The 18,993-nt window shown below is 37.1% G+C and overlaps 1 protein-coding gene across 10 annotated transcripts in view; it reads left to right on the top strand.

The window, feature by feature from the left end:
- The window catches only part of anks1b (ankyrin repeat and sterile alpha motif domain containing 1B), a 205,723-nt gene that overhangs the window by 124,178 nt on the left and 62,552 nt on the right, over positions 1-18,993 (top strand). For all 10 annotated transcript variants that reach the window (XM_023952556.1, XM_023952554.1, XM_023952555.1 and 7 more), the window contains 2 exons: positions 907-1,043; positions 13,712-13,895. In XM_023952556.1, coding sequence (XP_023808324.1) covers positions 907-1,043; positions 13,712-13,895 — 321 coding nt within the window. The remainder of the gene's footprint in view (positions 1-906; positions 1,044-13,711; positions 13,896-18,993) is intronic.

Below are 18,993 nucleotides of genomic sequence, written 5' to 3'. Positions count from 1 at the left end.
CATGTGGAATTATATACGTAACAAAAAAAAATGAAACTACTGAAATTATGTCATGTTGTAGGTTCTTCGTTGGAGCCAGCTTTTGATTTGATTACTGCTTTGCACACTCTTGGCATTTTCTTGATGAGCTTCAAGAGGTAGTCACCTGAAATGTTTTTCACTTCACAGGTGTGTCCTGTCAAGTTTAACAAGTGTGATTTCTTGCTTTATAAATGGGTTTGGGACCATCAGTTGTGTTGTGCAGAAGTCAGGTGGATACACAGCTGATTGTACTACTGAATAGACGGTTAGAATTCGTGTTATGGCAAGAAAAAAGCAGCTAAGTACAAAAAAAACGAGTGGCCATCATTACTTTAAGAAATGAAGGTCAGTCAGTGGAGTGTGTCTTTAAAATATTTAGCTGTATTTAGAAAATATTTACAGTACAGAAATCTAACAAACCGAAAATATACTCTTTTAAAAAATTGTGTGACAACTTTGGTGGAATTGCTTTTTAAATGCAAACAAAACAAGTTAAGTTTACGATAAAATTTTGTGCAAAGGTTTGATCATTTTTCTTTAAACCAAAGGAAATTCCTGTGACAGAAACTAATTACTGAGTTATTTTAAATCAAGAGGCGTTATTGATTAAAGCAACACATCTCTACTTCTGTGCCGGTCCCAAGCCCGGTTGCTTTGAGAGGGTTGCGTCAGGAAGGGCATCCGGCGTAAAACATTGCCAAGTTTACCATGCGACTCGTTCGCTGTGGCGACCCCTGATGGGAAAAGCTGAAAGAGAAACAACATCTCTACCTAATACAACAATAATCTGTGTTAGTCTAAATTATACATATGATATAATCAACAAAATACCTACAAAATGTGTGATTTCTGTACCTGTCTCTCACTATTTTCTTTCTCTCCAAGGTCACTTGTCCCATGGAGCGGTGAGTGAGGGGGAGCACAGTAACCATGACAACAGCTCAACAGGGCCCACACCTGATTGCTCGCCCCCTTCCCCAGACACAGCACTGAAAAACATTGAGAGAGTCATCCGCCCACAGGTGAATGCACACACACACACACAGACTAATAAATGGGTTGTAGGGCACCTGATGCATTATTGAACATTGCAGCATCCGCCCCCACACGCATGCAAACACATTCACACAAACTGGCACCAATCTCTCTGCCTCTCTCCTCTGGCAGTTGTTTCTCCCTCTAGTGCTAATTTATGTCTGTTTGTGTTGCCCGATCACACTTCTAGTAAATAATCTCTTCAAATCTCCATGAACTGTTAAAGAATTTGATAAGAAAAATTCAGATCAGGCTGTGAAGCCAGGGTTTTGCCAAGTACTTTTATTTTGTTAAAACCCTAAGTGGGAAAAGCTGCTTTCATTAAATAATACAGGTATGCTGGAAAATAAATCCATAAAAAAAGACAAAAGCTAGGTTACTCCACCTAAGACCGACTATAAAAGATATGAACAAAGGGGTGTGGTCATATCGTCCATCGGTTTACAATGGACCAATAGAAAGCGAGTTAGTTTAGGCTACATAATTGTTAGATCCTGTGGAATTTCTGCCATCCAGAATTTAAAGTAGAAAAGAATTGCCTAAAATTAATGAAAACCTATGTTAAACACAAAAGTCAAAACAGCTTTTGCAGCCAAAGAGTTTTTGGTCCCACTTAGAATCTGGACTGTCTTACCTTTGAGCTATCTACAGATTATTAGGTGAACTACACCTTGCCCCGGTTCCATTCAGTTTTTAATTAAATTTAAATAGTTTTCAGTGTTATCATGGAAAATCTGAGTTGAAACGAGCATTTCTTTTAATTCTGACTCAATGTTTTCATTTTATTCTTGCACATTTTTAGCATCATCACTGCATAGTTTATAAAAAAATATCTGTTTTTTGTTGCACCTGAGGAGACTTGATTTTATTGACTTATTTCTCACATTAAAAATGATTGAATACTGCAAAAAAAAATCAAAGTGCAGAAATATAATTTTAAAAAATATAAAGTAATTAACTAGAATATGAAGATGTCTGAAGGTAATGCCATCTTGACAGTGTAATTATCCATAATTCTAAATGACTTTTTGGTAGTAATGCATACAGTACACTCACATGTCACATTAGATTAATCAAATATAATGATCATTAATGAAAGCCAAGTTTGATTTGCTACTTAACAGGGACTGGGAAGAAGCAAGTTTATGTAATCCCACCCCAATTTAGTTATTTCTTTTATAGATATGTGCACAGTCGCCATAATCCGGTGTAGATACCAAGAGTATTCAGCCTGCAATAACCGTTAGGGGTCCTGGGACTAGTGCTGACGTCACATTATGTGATTGACTCTCCGTTGGTCCGATGACGTATCAGATAGTGAGTGGTCTGGACAAATTACGATACTACCATAGAAGAAGATATTATGAAGTCCATAGTAAACAAACAGAGCTCCGACACAGAGCGAGATTATCTTCTAAACATGCTTTTATTATTGTTATGATTATTATTAAGTGCATTTGCAGCAGAATGGACTGCGGTCTGAACCCTAATCCGGACCGAACACTATAACAAAGAACCTTCCCTGCCTGCAAACATGAAGCTACGAGACTCCAGCTGCTCTGCTCAGAGACACGGTTCTCTTGTGTGGAGCAGCTGGTTCATTCCAACAGCCACAGATCTTTTTACAAAGTGGTTTGTGGCAAAATCTCTATAAAAATCAAAAAGAATAATGTCAGACACAACTTAAGAGGGAAAAGAACTTTATGTTACAAAAGGAAACGTGAAATGAAAATATGTAAAGACCGAGCAGATGCGGACGCTATGTAGTTTGTCCAAGTGGGGCTACCGTAGTGTGACGTCCTCAGCCGAAAGGACCCCGAATGGTTATTGCAGGCCCAATGGTTACAGTACCTACAACGGTCTGTGTCTGATTATTTATCAAGTAACAAATGGATCACTTATTGATTTTCCTCATAAAACACTTTCAGATAATTTCCGTAAACATATGAATCGAAATCATTGATTATCATCAATAATACATGATCATATTAATCTAGTAACCACCACTGTATAAAGATTAATATTGAACTCTGACCCAAATTGGTTGCATCCAAGATCTGTGATCGGGATTTTCTACATACTGTTTTTTTTTTTTTGTCTGTTTTTACTAAGGTATCATAAAAAATTAATGGAGAATATAATGTTGACTGGGATCTAGTGGGAAAAGTGAAGCCTGGCAGCCTGAAGTGGTGGCAGTTTCATCATCTTTGATTAAATAGCACAGAGATGACATATTTGTGTAGAAGCTAATAAAAATTCTTTATGTCAGTTGTTTTAACCTCCAGGAAATCACATTTTCTAAAAATAAAAAAGCCTGCCTGCATGAATACCTGGTAGTGTTGCTTCTGTGTCTGATAACACGTCAGTATAACCATTTATTAATGTCACTGATGATGCAAACTTTAAATCAACCGTCTGTAATTAAAATGAAACAAGTCAGCCTCATTAGAGACCTGACGCTAATCCTCACACGTCAGTCTCAGGGTGGATGTCATCAGACATGCAAGTTCTCTGCAAATGTTTTGCACCTTGATCATTAAAGGCAGTTGTTTTCACAGTGGGCGGATGATTTGTGACATGGCATTATTAAAAAAAATGAGAGTTCAACAGTTTGTTTGGCATTGGTTATCATCATCATCAAAGAGCTCATCAGTGAAGCTCTCTAATGATCTTGTAAATTAGCTTTTCACAAGAGCTTCCTGTAATCAATCAAATCTTCATTCAGGACAAATGTCAGATTCTCTCAAGAAGGAAAATCTAAAACAAACATCCTCTGAAGTTGACCTTTCTTTACCTCCATGAGAAGTCCTTGACCCGCAGCAACACCTTTCCTTGTTTTCTTGACTCCTCCCTTCCTGACAGGTCCCTTTATCAGGCACCTGTCTGTGTATTCAGGGCTATGCCATGCGGGGCCCAGCGGGCCTGCGCTCGCTTCCAAGCACACATAATCAAGGAGCACCGGAGTTCTCCATTTTATGGAGCATAATTAATACAGAAGAATTCATTTAATTTCATTTTAGTGCTCCCGCTGGCTTTTTAAAGCAGTTTGTGGTGTACATCTTACACTCACTCACTTCTGCTAAATCAGTTTGCATAAAGTGGACTGCCACAGTGCAATAGTGTGGTCTGCATGCTCACCTTTAACAGAAATGTATTTAACGTATACTCTGATCATCTTTTGATTAAAGCTACCCATGGTCTTTTAGTTATGACTGTGCTGTTTTTAGCCAAAATAAAAATGATCTCTTTCTCTAGAACATAGTTTCTGTAGAGCAGCAGGAGTTCATTAGAAATTTGTCTGAGTTGTGGGTGGAACCTTTGGCGTAAAGTAAGCCCGTCCCCACTTACTAACATCTGTTTTCACACTCCCACTAGCTCACAATCCCAACCTAACATTACCGGTGCCACAGAAATGCCGTACAATATTGGAGCTTTTCCAGCCGTGGAGTTTTGAGTCAGATTCCAGCTCAGATGAGGAAAACAAAGACGTCCATTGATCTGTTCATCTACCAGTGGATGCATCAGAATGGAGCCCGCCCGTTGTATTTTCTACTTTTCAAATATAATCTTTTTTAACTGCATTTTTTTTGTCTGCTTCTGATTTACAACAATTTGAATAGTAAAAAAATACTCAAATGTATTTTTAATCTTATTTTCTTTATAAATGTCCTCCATCAAAAATGCTACATGTTAAAAACACCATTTTCATTTTAGTGGGTCTTTGAAGTGTAGTTTTCACCAATGCACATAAAAAATACCTTAAATGAACCACAAAATATTGACTATGATGTATTTTTTATTTATTACCAAACATTTTTTTTTGTCTGTACCATTTGTTTTCACATTAGTGACAAAATAGCCAACAACAAACCCCAAAGGTTTGATGAAAAATGTCTATATCTTTGCTGCTAAAGTAGATCCAATGTGTAACCCAGAGGAGATGAAAGATATAAAAGAGATGAAGAACTTAAATCACTGCACTGCATCAAGGGGTTATCAGATTCACATCGACTGCTTCAGTGTCCTACTTTGCTGCTTGTGTCAATGTGTGTGTATGTATCACTTGCTTATGAGGCATTCTTGATTATAGAGAACTCATGACAGAACTCGTGCTTGTTGCCTGCAGAGACTGCTACTGCTATCTCAGGCAATCATATGGTCACAACACCCTTTTAAACACACACACATTTCAAGGCTTTGATCTCAATCAGGCCTTGATGTTCATAAATGAACATTTACATGTCCAACAGATCAAACATGTACATGCATTAACATTTTTAATGAAGGGATGTTGAAAATATTTGCAAAAAAGCAAGAAATATTGGGATTTTTCTTTGTTCAGTAGAATTATATTATATTTTTATTGAATTGTGTTAATATTGAAAAAATGATGGAAATACTTCTGTGTCCTTGGAGTCGAGAGCTGACACAAACTTTATTTGGTAAAACTGTTTACCCTGGTGTAAGCCTTCCAATATCTATTAACTACATTCTGTCATCATTTTATTAAAATTGTGGCTCCTGGAGATTTTGAAGTATTAATTTGTGAAACAGATCAGATTTTTTTAGCTGTGTCACTTAAATAGCAGCTTGTATTTTGTTGTTGTTCCTGTTTGTCATTGTGACTATTTAGAAGATGGGACAAGCTGTTTAACAGAGGGAGGCAAATTGGTTTCACATGATTATAGCCTTAGTCATGACTGCCATTACGGGTGGTTACAGGCTGTCTGTGGGGCAAAAAATGGGCATGAACGGGGCACATAGGCGACCCACATGAAATATCAAGGGTGATATTGCACTTTTATTTCTACGGGCATGCTGCGAGCAACAGGTTGTACTTAATAGTTATAAAACATGCAAGGGTAAGTAAGGGTGCAGTGGGTGAGATGCAAGCGAGCTTGACACACAGATTTGTCATTTTTTTCAGTACCCCCCCTCATCCTACGCACTGTCCAAGGGGCACGTTTGTGCAGCCTGATTGTTAGAATTGAAGAAATTAGACAAGCAGAGTGTAGTTCGTGTGGACATCCCAATGGGTGTCTTACAGGCATATACTGTGTTTGCAGCAAATGCAGATAATAAGGAGCCAGTATGCACACATTACTGCAGTGTGGCAAAAAGGCACCATACAACAGCATCTCTCATACGTCATAAGTACTTTTAACTTACATTGTCCATACAAATACTTCACGATACACTTGCCACACGCACGGTCATCTATTTTCATTATGCCGCTTGAGGTAGCCGTGTGAGCCACAAGGGAACTGCAACACACACCTGCGAACCCCTTAAGATGCTCCTCCTTTTGTCTACAACCCCCAACAGGCCAACTCAAACACCTGCAGCACCCATTCAAGTCAACCTCCGACGGGTGCATGTGGCTAAGGCTTTAGCCTTTAGTCTAATTAGCTTTGAATAATCTCTTTATGAAAACCTTTTGCAACTCTGCAGATCTATAGCTGTTTTGTACAAGATTTGATGTACTAAAATTTTATTGTTTTTTCTAACAAAAATGACCATAATTGGACAATTTTTCAAGGATTTCAGTATCTTTCTTTTATTGTGATTTTAATACACATAATTGATTTTTCTTCACAATATCATAAAAAAATATTTAGAGTTTTAATTGTTGGTCAGAAAAACGGCTCTGCAGAAGTAAACATTTCCCTTTGTTCTATTTTTGAGTTTTGCACTGATGCCCAAAAAAGGGGGTTTAGGTAAATGACAGGTTTCCATGTGTAGACCTAAAGATTAACTAGCATAGAAATCTTAACCATTTATGATGATTTATTGATATGTTGGGTACTTTTTCTGCCATGATAGTCTTTTAAGTGAAATATATTTGTTCTGCTTGTAAAACTGCAGCTTGCATCCTTGTATTTCATGACTGGACTATTTGATTGAAACCTATCTGTGTATAAATCCTTTAAAAAAAAATAACTTTTTTTCATCAGTTTTTTTTTTTCTTAAACTCAATCCAAATCCCTTTATTTAAATGGATCCGTTTGTTTCTTCTTACTTGTGCAGGATTGTATGTTAATGCCTAAAAAAGATTAGCTTTGATGACCCCAGAGGAGTGGCGGGTCGCTCACTGCTAATTGAACTGACTCAAGCTAAAAGCTCCCCAGTGGGAGTTGAGTGTCTGAGCTTTTTCCTGGCATTTCCCAGCAGTATTAAGGGATTTGTGCGCAACATTCTAAAGATTTTAATAAATCACGCAGATCATTAGTGTTTGAGCCACTGTGGTTCCTCTGGACTCTGTGTTTTGTTTCAAAAGGAAACAAATAAAAGCATCTTGAAAATGTTACTTGAAGCTGAAATTAGGCTGTAGATAATTTACAGATGACGTGATGGAAGTTACAAATCTGGAATCCACCATCCCTATTAAATAAAGCACATGTATAATTGGTTTTGCCAAAGATGTGCCATTATCATTAGTATATAATCTGTACATATGTTGCTCTCTGCATGGTGCTACAGTCGCTCTCTTAATTTAAGATGTAAGAAAAATCCTGCAGTTTTTGTTCACCCTTACCGTGTACCGACATATAACCCTGCAGGGAAGAGAAAAATATGTTTGAGCTAGAGGTTATTTTTAGTTTGGAGAGTCAGGATGAATGCTTTTCTTTTTTCAAATGTGTATACAATTCAAAATTTGAATTTGTTATGAAGTAATCTATGGAAGCGATTATGTAGCATAAATAAAAAGCAAAGTCAAAACCAGAAATGCTTTTTCATTTTCAAAATGAAAAAGCATTTTTTGACTCAAAAATAAAATGAAAAAGCAATCCACCAAAATTTTTTTTATTTCCTTCCTCAACACAGCTTATTCTGTCACTTAATTAAAATTAAAATGAAAATGGTATTTGACATTTCATTTTCAAAAAGGTCACTGGTAAATGTGTAGCATAATTCATTTAGAAATGTCTAATTTGACAATTAAAATGGATTAACAGAAATGCTTTTTAATTTTCAAAATGTAGCTGCATTTTTTGACTCAAAATTAAAAAGAAAAAGCAATATTTCAAAATGCTTTTTCATTTTATACCTAAAACCGCTTATTCTGTGTCATAATTCAAACGAAAATGCAAAGAGGGGTTTGCATTAGCATTTTAACATCCACCCCGCGCACCTTGTCACAATATTCATTTCGAAAAAGCATTAGCAGAGGGGAGGCGGGGCGATGACGTCACTGCTTTCTCTGTGTGTCCGGCTGCTGACTGACGCACACACACGCACCAGGAGCAGACTGTGTTAGCGGCAGAGAAGAGGGTTTTGTGATGGTTGTGAACTTCTGATGAGTTTCCACAGCTTCTCAGGACTAAGTAGCTGCATGTCTGCCTTCTGCGGTCCTCCTCCTGACGCACCGCGGACAAGCTTTTGTTCTTCGGACCGCCAGCTGCCTTCGGACAGCGGAGCGCGAAGCTCCCGACGATCGCTGAAGGCGGAAATGCTGCTGCGATCTGAGAAACCATCATATGAATTTGTGTTTCCAGTGGTGTCCAGAACAAAATAAAGACTGATTCCCACATATTTACAAATATAAATACAGCTGGACACACAGAGAAAGCAGTGACGTCATCGCCCCGCCTCCCCTCTGCTAATGCTTTTTCAAAATGAATATTGTGACAAGGTGCGCGGGGTGGATGTTAAAATGCAAATGCAATCCTCTCTTTGCATTTTCGTTTGAATTATGACACAGAATAAGCGGTTTTAGGTATAAAATGAAAAAGCATTTTGAAATATTGCTTTTTCTTTTTAATTTTGAGTCAAAAAATGCAGCTACATTTTGAAAATTAAAAAGCATTTCTGTTAATCCATTTTAATTGTCAAATTAGACATTTCTAAATGAATTATGCTACACATTTACCATGGACCTTTTTGAAAATTAAATGTCAAATACCATTTTATTTATCGTTTTTATTAAGTGACAGAAAAATCTGGGTTGAGGAAGGAAATGAAAAAGCATTTTGAAGTATTGCTTTTTCTTTTTTAATTTTGAGTCAAAAATGCAGCTTCATTTTGAAAATTAAAAAGCATTTCTATTAATCCATTTTGAATGTCAAATTAGACATTTCTAAATGAATTATGCTACACATTTACCAGAGAACGTCTTGAAAATGAAATGTCAAATACCATTTTCATTTTAATTTTAATTAAGTGACAGAATAAGCTGTGTTGAGGAAGGAAATGAAAAAGCATGTTGGTGGATTGCTTTTTCATTTTATTTTTGAGTCAAAAAATGCTTTTTCATTTTGAAAATGAAAAAGCATTTCTGGTTTTGACTTTGCTTTTTATTTATGCTACATAATCGCTTCCATAGTAATCTTGTTGTTCATTTAGAAAAAGCAAAAAGCTTCTCACTCAGATTGAGATTAAGTTTGAGAATTTATGTCCCTACCATTGTTTGTATAAGAGAACTGGACTGAGTGACCCCCGTTCCTCCTTGTGTTCCAACAGGAAGTACCCGCTTATGCCAAAAAGCCAAAGTCTTTTAACATCTCGATAATTCTTATTATTTTTTTCCGTAGTACTCCTGATTGCCGTGAGTGGTTGCCATAGAAACGAGACTTAGACCGACTCGGAGCAATCACTGCTTACTGTCGATACCAGGCTCCAATAAGGTGGCGTCTTGACTTGCTGGAGCCAAAAGTAAAGCTACGTTCACACCAACCTCAGCAACTCGCGATCAAGAGACGACTTTCAATGAAAAGTCTATGTAAACCCAGGTTGACCTGTGTTTTGGGGCTCCGTGTTTAAAACTCTCACATTCAGGCGTCGCTACACCAGTTTCTACAGCCTTTTTGTGCTTTACGTACTATTTGCACATCCACTGAATGCACCAAGCCTCTTCCAGCTGTAGGACATTTGTTAGTATCAAGTAGCAACAGGCCAGTGTGAACACCAGGTGCTAATATTTGAATTTTTACATGCACGGTGTGAATAAAAGTCTTTTGTATTTTGGGTGAAGTTTTACTCACTCTGTCCTGGTCTCATATACAGTCAAGATTCCTCATAAAAAGGACATATGAGCCTTTTTATTGATTATAGATTGTGTAGCTTTCAGGAAAAAAACCTATAGCAAGTTATTTGTGCTAAACAAAAGTATATATATATATATATATATATGTGTGTACAATAATAACTTTTTACATCTGAGGTTTTGTGAAATGTCTGAAGATATTTAGTCATATGTGGAGTTGACATTTTGCTTTGCAGTGGTTTTGTTCAAAATCTTAGAGATTCGATCCAATAGTCACAATAAATTACATTGCCTACTAAATAAATGAATATTACTCGTCTTCAATTTTTCAAATCTTTCCAAAAAGGTCCAGCATGTCAGAACTCATTCTAAACTCACACAGGTGTGGAATTATATTTTAATAGGAGTTTCAGGTATTAGCACCAGGCACATTAGTGAGGTGTGATTCCCAAAGGAATGCTTTGGCAATATAGGAAAAGGCTTTCTGCCTGTGCGGGTGTGTGTGAGTGTGCATGTGTGGCATCACTGTGTGTATGCGTCTGTGTCTAAGCTCATTAATCCCCGTCCAATCGGCCGTGACATGTTCATTAGCCCGCCGCCCGTTTGCATTGTTAACGTTAAGCTTGAGCCTGAGCCTCAGAATGTGTGTTTGTGTTTGTGAATGGATGTGTGCGTTTTTAATGAGCACAAGTCCAGTGACGTGTCACGGAGGCCAACTACACAGACCAGGCAGATAAGTGTTGTAAGACAAAGTTGAAGTTGCAATTAAGCTCATATAACATTCCAGAAGAAGTGGAATGTAAGTTCTCCTCCTTTTAAGTTGCACAACAGATCCTCACATGTGTTTATACGCTTCTTGTTGGTCTGAATATGGTTCTTTTCTCCGATAGGCCCGTCTCCTGTAAAGATTTTTAGGTAAATGTGAATTAAAAAAACAGATTTTCTGTTTAATTATTGCTTTTTATCGATGTATCTCCTATTGATTTTATTGATATAATGTTATGTGACTTTTGTCCCTGCCTATGAAGTCCCTTTATCAAAAAATAAAAAAATGTAATATAATATAAATGACATTTTTTGACAGTAGGTGTATTCAACCTTCCTGCGTATGCCCTCTTTGGTCTCTTATAGGCTCATCCATCTTTATTCCCTGATGTGGCCTCACTTTGCTGTGATATTGTCTAGCTGATGCATTGATCCTGCCGGCCTGCTCTTGTGTCTTCTTATCGCTGTCTTTCCTTCTGTTTTGGGATTTTTTTTCTGCTTAAACGCCTTAATGCAGACTAAATAAATTAAAATAATGAGTCTTCAAAAGCTTCTAACTACTTTAGAGCTATTTTTCAAGTTCTTTTATTTTTTTTATCGTGTGCATTTAACTTTAACAATCCCTCCAAACAGACGCCTCAAAGTCTCTGCCGTACTTTTTCAGTTAAAATGTATTAACTGTTATTCAGTTTGTTTAAAGGGTGGCAGAAGAAAAGTGGGCAAATGTGAAACTTCAGTGATTTATTTTGGGAAACATAAATCTTTGTTTTGGGGGAACAAAACAAAGAAGAGATGAGTGTTTTTTTTTTGGTTTCAGCCATTAGATGGTAAAACATCTTTTTCTAAAGCCATGTTTTTATTGTAATTGTTTTTCAATATTATGTTATTTACCCTATTATGTCATTGTAAAACCTCTTCATCTCCATTTTTCTTCATTTTCATTCATTTAGCCTGTTTTCGTGCCCTTGTGTTGCCTTTGTTGTCATCTGTGTTTTCTATCTGTGAGCCTTTTTCAAAGCCCATTTCAGATGGGGTTTTTGGAAAGGAGTGGCCTCTGCCCTTCTGCTTTCTGATCCTTTTATCTTATCTAACCCTCCATTTCTTTTTGTCACAGTTCAGTTTGAGATTTAAACCTGACGGTCACGGCAAAGGGTTTGCATTTGTGTTTAAAGAATACAGAAAACTGTTGTGATTCACTGTAGCGTTTTACTTTTGCAGAAACCGCTAGAGCTCGTTTTACCAGAAACAGCTAAGGTTGGTAAAACCAGCCTTAACTGGAGAGCTGCAAATGTTTTTTATTATGGAGGACATGTTTGCCCTGGTGCTACTTGCAGAGGTCTTTATGCCTTTGCTAAACCTCTAAAGCTGCGTTCAAGCAGACTTCCAATAAAAGGTTCAAGTAAATCCGTGTTATGGGCTCCCATTTTGAAAACCCTCCCATTCAAATGTTGCTATGCAATTTTTTTTTTGGCCTCTTCTTCCAAAACCCACGGTCATTGAACGTATGTTGAAAGTTAAACCAGTTGAATTTTGACTAATTGGGGACTCTTGATTTGGTAGTGACGAATGGATGATGACTCTTTTAATTCACAGGTGTTCCAACCGTTTGAAAATTGATTATGATGGATAGGCCTGCACAATATATTGCAAATTTATCGTTATCGTGAGATCAAGCTGTGCGATATGCATATCGCAAAAGATGGCGAGAATTGCAATAAATGGTTAAATTAAATGTGCTGAAACAATCTTACGGTAACTTGAAGTATTTAACGGATCAAATAAATCCATTTATGCATTTGACCAATCAGCTGCACCCCTTCATGTTGTTGACCAATCAGATGGAGCTCTTTTAGGTTAGATGATCCGCCTGTAGCGGAGTTGCAGCAAGTTATATTGTTATCGCAATATTGATCACTTATATTGCAAATCGCGAGTTTTCCTCATATCATGCAGCCCTAATGAAGGAGAAAATGAAGTTGCTATTTGTGCCCGGCTGGAATTATGAGTCCAAGTCTTCCATGTATCGGAATAAATCTGTAAAAGAAAAAGCCTGGAGCAAGATTTCAGAGATTTGCACCATTTCAACATTTCACACAAAGAAACTTCCAACTGTTGGTGGCGGACATGCACTAGTAAATAGTAGGGGTATGTATTGCTAAGAGTCTAGCGATACAATACATATTGCGATACATCTCAAGACTGTACTGGAACAAATTTCAATATTATTTTTAAAGAGTATGACTCTACCTGAATATTGATATGCCTTTAATTCAGCATTTTAAATCAATACAAATATCGATTTTTATTTTTACACCCCTAGTAAATAGTAGAAAAAGAAGAACAAGCCCCTCCCTGCTTGCCCAGTGTGAGCACCATGGGCTAAATGGGTGTTCAAGAATACACATTTAGTGCGTCAAATGCGCAGTGTGTACTTAGCTTGAGTTTTTTTTTAACCTTTTTTATTTAGTTTAATCATGGTAAGATTGTCAAATCTTGTCTAAATCATTAAAATAAATGTAAAATTGTAAACAAACATCCAAAAAAATGCTAAAATATTTAAAGTAAATTCTGTTTTCTAACTGTTGGTACGTCTCCCTTCATATTTTTTGATGAGATACTTTTTTAGTGAGAATTTCTGATAATGTGAATAATTTCTAAGTTGAATATGGGCTCTCAATGTGTGCATATATGTTGCAAAACAACTTTATATAAAAAAAAAGTTGCTAGTGATGAGAAAACATGATAAGCTCTTACTGTTCTCTTCAGTTTGACCACCACTCTTAATGCAGCCATCTCTGAAAATCTGACTTTTTGTGACTGAACCATTGAAATAATTTTTGAAGTTGACAATGTTTCCTTCTATATTTTTTTAATGTCTTTTTTTTTTCTCCAATGTCTGCATTTTAGCCCAAACAGCGCACATCTCTGTCGTCTTCTCTGGATGTCCAGAGGCCGGTAAATCACAGCTGTGAGCCCAGTGAGGTGAGCTCTTCCCTGGGCTACGCCAGCTTCAGCACGAGCCCCCCTGCTAGCCCCCCACTGAGCCCCAATCAGGACTCTGCAGGGTCCAACGACGACTGTCATCTCACAGGTAAGATGGCTAAAAACCCTCACTTCTCTCCTTTTTTAACTTCAGTTCTTTTTTATTCAGATTTTTAAAAGTGAAAAACAAAAACTGAAGAGTTTAAGTCAGTGAAAATGTTTTTAAGTTTGTAAATCACACTGAAAATAAAAAAAATGATATACGTAAAACATAAAGCCCTTTGTTTTTCCTCCTCCATCCTGATTTTTCAAAGTTTTCTTGAAAAATATTCTTTATAATCAGTAAGATCCTATTTTTTATTAGAAAGAATAAAAAACAATACAGATCAGCATTGATTTCTTTTTTTTAAATGTTTTAATCTTTAAGATCCTTGTTAAAAAATATATTTGACTTTTTGAGAAATTGAGTTTATATAATCTTGTCAGGGGAATGTTTGACCTTGTGCATGAACAGACCTCTTCAAACCTTTAACATGGATTTCATTTTGTTTGCTACATCAAAGCTGCTTACTTCTATTTGCTGTTTTACAGCTGACCTTTCTGTCTATAGTGTCATTTCCCAGTCAGTCTTTTACGTTTCTATAGCGATGAGATTACTTGTTGTCATGGCGAAGCGGTGGCCTTGGTGATACTAAGCTGATGACGTAGTTATTAATACTTCCTTCTCTCACCTGGCTTTCAGTCCAACTGTCCTTCACACTTCCTAATTTTTTGGTGCAGGAAAAAACAGGGGAGTAGTGGGCGGCAAGTAATTCTCCTGTGTTTGGTCCAAGTGCGGTTCAGAGACCCAGCAAGTCTTTGATCAATTCAGAGTTGACCTTATCAGTCCCTACATGTGTTCACACAGACACGTGTAGATTCACATCTGGATAAAATTTCTCTTTCTGTTCCTTTAAGTCTTTTCAGATGAATCATAACCTGGAGAGCAATTATCGATTTTAGTCCAAAAGGTTTTGTTTAGACTGAGAAAATAACACATTAATATAATTTAAACAAATATACTTTACAATTGAGACTTTAAAGAACATTGATTCCATGTCTGCTTCTTGTCTAGTTTAGTTGTAAACATTCGTTTCTCCATACCAGAGCCTTAGTTTGGTTCACCTACAGCAAAAACACAAACAGACTAAGTAAACCAGAAGGAGAAAAAAATGTAAGGACGATGCATTTCACTTTGATAATAATGCACACAATGTCAATTTCCATGCTGAGCAATTAGAGGAAAAATGTTTAGATACAAATGAAATCCTGGTATGTAAGAGTGAAAAGGTACATATGACAATATATCAATCTAACACTTAGCACCTAACCCTATCCCCCCAACCCCTACCCCCTAACCCTAACACTAACCCTTCACTTAACCTGACCCCAATCCCTATTCCCTAATCCCTGACCCTATCCCCCAAACCCTAACCCTAATTCCCTTACCCTTACTCTTACCCTAACCCCTAGCCCCCAACCCTAATTCCGTTACCATAACCCTATCCCTTAACCCTTAAACCTAACCCCTAGCCCCGAACCCTAGCAACCAACCCTAACCCTTAACCCTAATCCCTTACCCCTAAACCCTAACCCATACCCTAACCCCTAACCCCAATCCTAACCTAAAAACAATTATATTTGGTAACACTTCAAAGTGTTACCTTATATTTTACTGGTTTTTGCATGTTTACTTGAAGAAATTTAGCTCTTTTCAAGTTCCCCTAAAGGAAGACTAAAATCTGTCACAAAAAATATGTTTTATGCTTAGAATGGGCATACACAAAGGTGAAGAAACCAATCCACCCAAAAAAATGAATCCTGTGTATTCTTTTCACCTGTGACAAATTAGTTTACCTGTCAGACTTCATTACGGTGTCATACAAACACTGTTTTGTGGGTGTTTTTATGTGTCTTGCCTCTTAAAAAACTGGAAAAACACTCAAATATTGAAGTAGAACAATTTGTTGTACTAACAGAAACCGCTTTTAGATTTTCTTCTTCAGTTTGTGTTTTTATTGTTCTTCTTTTTGCTTTAATGTCTAAAATCTCAAATACAGGCATATTTGACACCTATTTTCGAAATATTATTTAGCTTCATTATTTTCTGCTGCTCTGCTCATCCCTCCTTCTCTGTACTTATTAGCTTTATAATGCCCATTATGATGTAACCATAGTAACAAGTGTCTTACAGGGAGAAAAATTGAGAATGAGAGAGTGGAGATTATATGTATGTGGGTACGAAAGACAGGGATTCAAAGAATTCAAAGGATGTCAGTGGAAAAAAAGAGTGGGTGAGATAAAGAATGAAAGTCTAGTGTTGCAGGATGGGGAACAAAAATCAGGAAAAGGAAGAGCATGTTCTGAGAGATTTCAGGGGGATGGATTGAGAAATGAGGGCAGAAGAGTGAAGCTTGCACTTTTTCTCTGCGCTCCATTTAAGGGTTTCTCCTTTCGACGGTTCCACATCTGTATCTCCCGTCATCCTCTGCCTAAAAAAAAACAAACTTGAACCCGTCTTGAGTTCTAACATTACACAATGAACCCTCAGCCTTGCAGCAATTTATGCTGGTGTCAGCCACCTGCGTGGGCTGATGGACAAAAAGTATTTCTATTTATATCCCAGTCCATCATTGGTGTGCTGCTGTTATGCTACATAACCAGGGTTTATGTAATGCTGGACATGGTTTGCAAAGATTTTCCCTCAGAGGGGACTCCAAATGCAGTTCTGAGACAGTTGGGCTTTATAAATTATGCAGAACCTCCCAACAAGTCACTGGTATAAATGCATTTGTCTGCATTCTTTTGTTGTCTAGATAGAAGTAATTTAATTGACTTCAGGATGACATATTTATCTCTTATTCAACAAGTTCTGAAATAGTAAATATAGCAATATAATATTTTTATATATAAAAATTATATATATATTTTATTTAACACATATATAAATATATTGCAATTCCTTTGCATTTTCTAAAATTCTTAGCCAATTAGCCGATTTTTTGTTATTTTCCCACTTTTTAAACAAAAAACAAAAAAAAAACACTTTTTGGGTCACTTGAGATCAGTAATGTTCAGAACTGGCTTCAAGCTGAGCCAAAATGTGATCTCTTTGCATTACAAACAATAAAAAAAAAAAAAGAGGAACTGTCATTGATGTTGATCAGTTAATGATCCGTTAATGGCAAAGCAATTACGGGTATTTGCTGTATGGGGGTGAGTGCAGCACTTGTTTTGGTGTTCATTCAAAAGAGTTAGGAAAAGTCATGAAACATTCATCATTTAAATCAATTTTGTGCAAATTCAGCAGGAAAAAGCCTGCTCACATACTGTTTAGTGCTGTTTTTTTTATTCTGCTTTGTAGTTTTTGGTCAATATCTGTTATGCAAAGCATCTTGGAAATATCAGGGCATCATTTTGAAAAAATAGTTTTCAAATGTTATGTTTGTAGTTTTATTTGAAGTAAAAAAAATGGTTTCAGTGGATACTTGGAGAGTTTTTAGGAACTGAAGTTAAATATGATTTAAAACAAAACATTCACCATTCTTTAAGCAGCCAGTATCAGTGGTTCTTGCTTTAATAATCTTTAATAATCTTTCATGGTGTCACAAATTATACACTATGCAGGTTCAAGAATGTGCTCTAACATTATTAAAAGTAAACCTTGTTGCTGCTTTATGTCCTCATATATTTTTTATTTGCTGTCTTCTGATTTGTTTTGAATTATTGGTTCTAAAAATTGATCAATATGCTTAAAACATCAGACGTAGAAACTGTTTAGCACAGCTAATATGAAATAGCTTTTTTTAATGATACTGCAAAATAAACCCAACCTGTTATTAATTATCATATGAGTAAAAAATAATCAACAAGAAACTTGATTGGTATGCAATACAAGGGTTTTTGGTACCTTGATATATATTTTAGACAAATTCAGTTCATCCTACCATAAGAAAAACATCAATTTATTTTGGATTGCATCTCAAACTGTAAACATTACTGCACTCAAATGTCGCACTCACCATTCCCCTAGTGCCTCACACAGGCACCAGTTTAATCTGAGTGACGCTCTTGAGAGATTGTCGCCACTCACTGTGACATGAAACGTGTTACCGTGGGAGACGAGCAAGTTCCTGTGGCAATAACTCTGTCTGCTGAGTGGCTGTTCTCCACATTAAAGCTGGACTCGAGCAGCTCAGCGCCAATCGTTACTGTATGCTCTCAGCATGGCGTCTGCAACACCGTTTCTTCTGAGGAAGTCGATCATAATGCAAAACTTTCTGGGACGCTTTGGTATTAGAGACATTTGTCAGCTGCACATCCATTATGCCAATCACCCTTTACACCACATGGCGCCGTGTCCGGCTGGAAGTAGCCATGAGAAGATGGAACACTGTGGTCATAAAGGGATGGACATGGTCAGCAACAATACTCTGGTAGACTGTGGCGTTGTAACCATGCTCAATTGAGTACTAAAAGTACCAATTGAGCAAAGTGTGGCAAGAAAATATCCCCCACACCATTATACCACCACCACGAGCCTGAACATTTGAAAGAAGGCAGGGCTGTGGCTGGGTAGCTCGGTTGGTAAGGTAGAAGGCTGTCAACAGGAATCCAGGGTTCGATTCCGGGAGGGGAATAAACATGTTGTTGGCGCCAAATTCTGACCCTACTATCTGAATGTCGCAGCAGAAATGGAGACTCATCAGACCAGACAATGTTTTTCCAATCTTCTATTGTCCATTTTTGGTGAGTCTGTGTGAATTGTAGCCTCAGTTTCCTGCTCTTAGCTGACAGGGGTGGCACTCGGTGTGGTTTTCTGCTGCTGTAGCCCATCTGACTCAGGATTGGACGTGTTGTGCGTTCAAAGATGTTCTTCTTTAGTCACTTCTCTTTTACTTGTGTTTGGTGTTGTGTATATTATTATAAGGGGTTATTTAATTATTTTATTGCACGAGTGGGGATTGGTGTATTTACATTCTTGACTGTTTTCATGTACAGCACTTTGAGCTGTTTTCTTTACATGAAAGGTGCCATAGAAATAAAATTACTTTGAATTTGAATTTTGAAGGCTGCAGACCTCAGTTGTAACCAGTGGTTCTTTGAGTTACTGTTGTCTTTCTATCAGCTATCAGCAGTCTGGCCATTCTCCTCTGACCTCCGGCATC

Source organism: Oryzias latipes, chromosome 23 (genome assembly GCF_002234675.1).
Source record: "Oryzias latipes chromosome 23, ASM223467v1".
Taxonomy (NCBI): Eukaryota; Metazoa; Chordata; class Actinopteri; order Beloniformes; family Adrianichthyidae; genus Oryzias; species Oryzias latipes.
The sequence above is the reverse complement of the archived record's forward strand: the minus strand, read 5'-3'. Positions and strand labels throughout refer to the sequence as shown.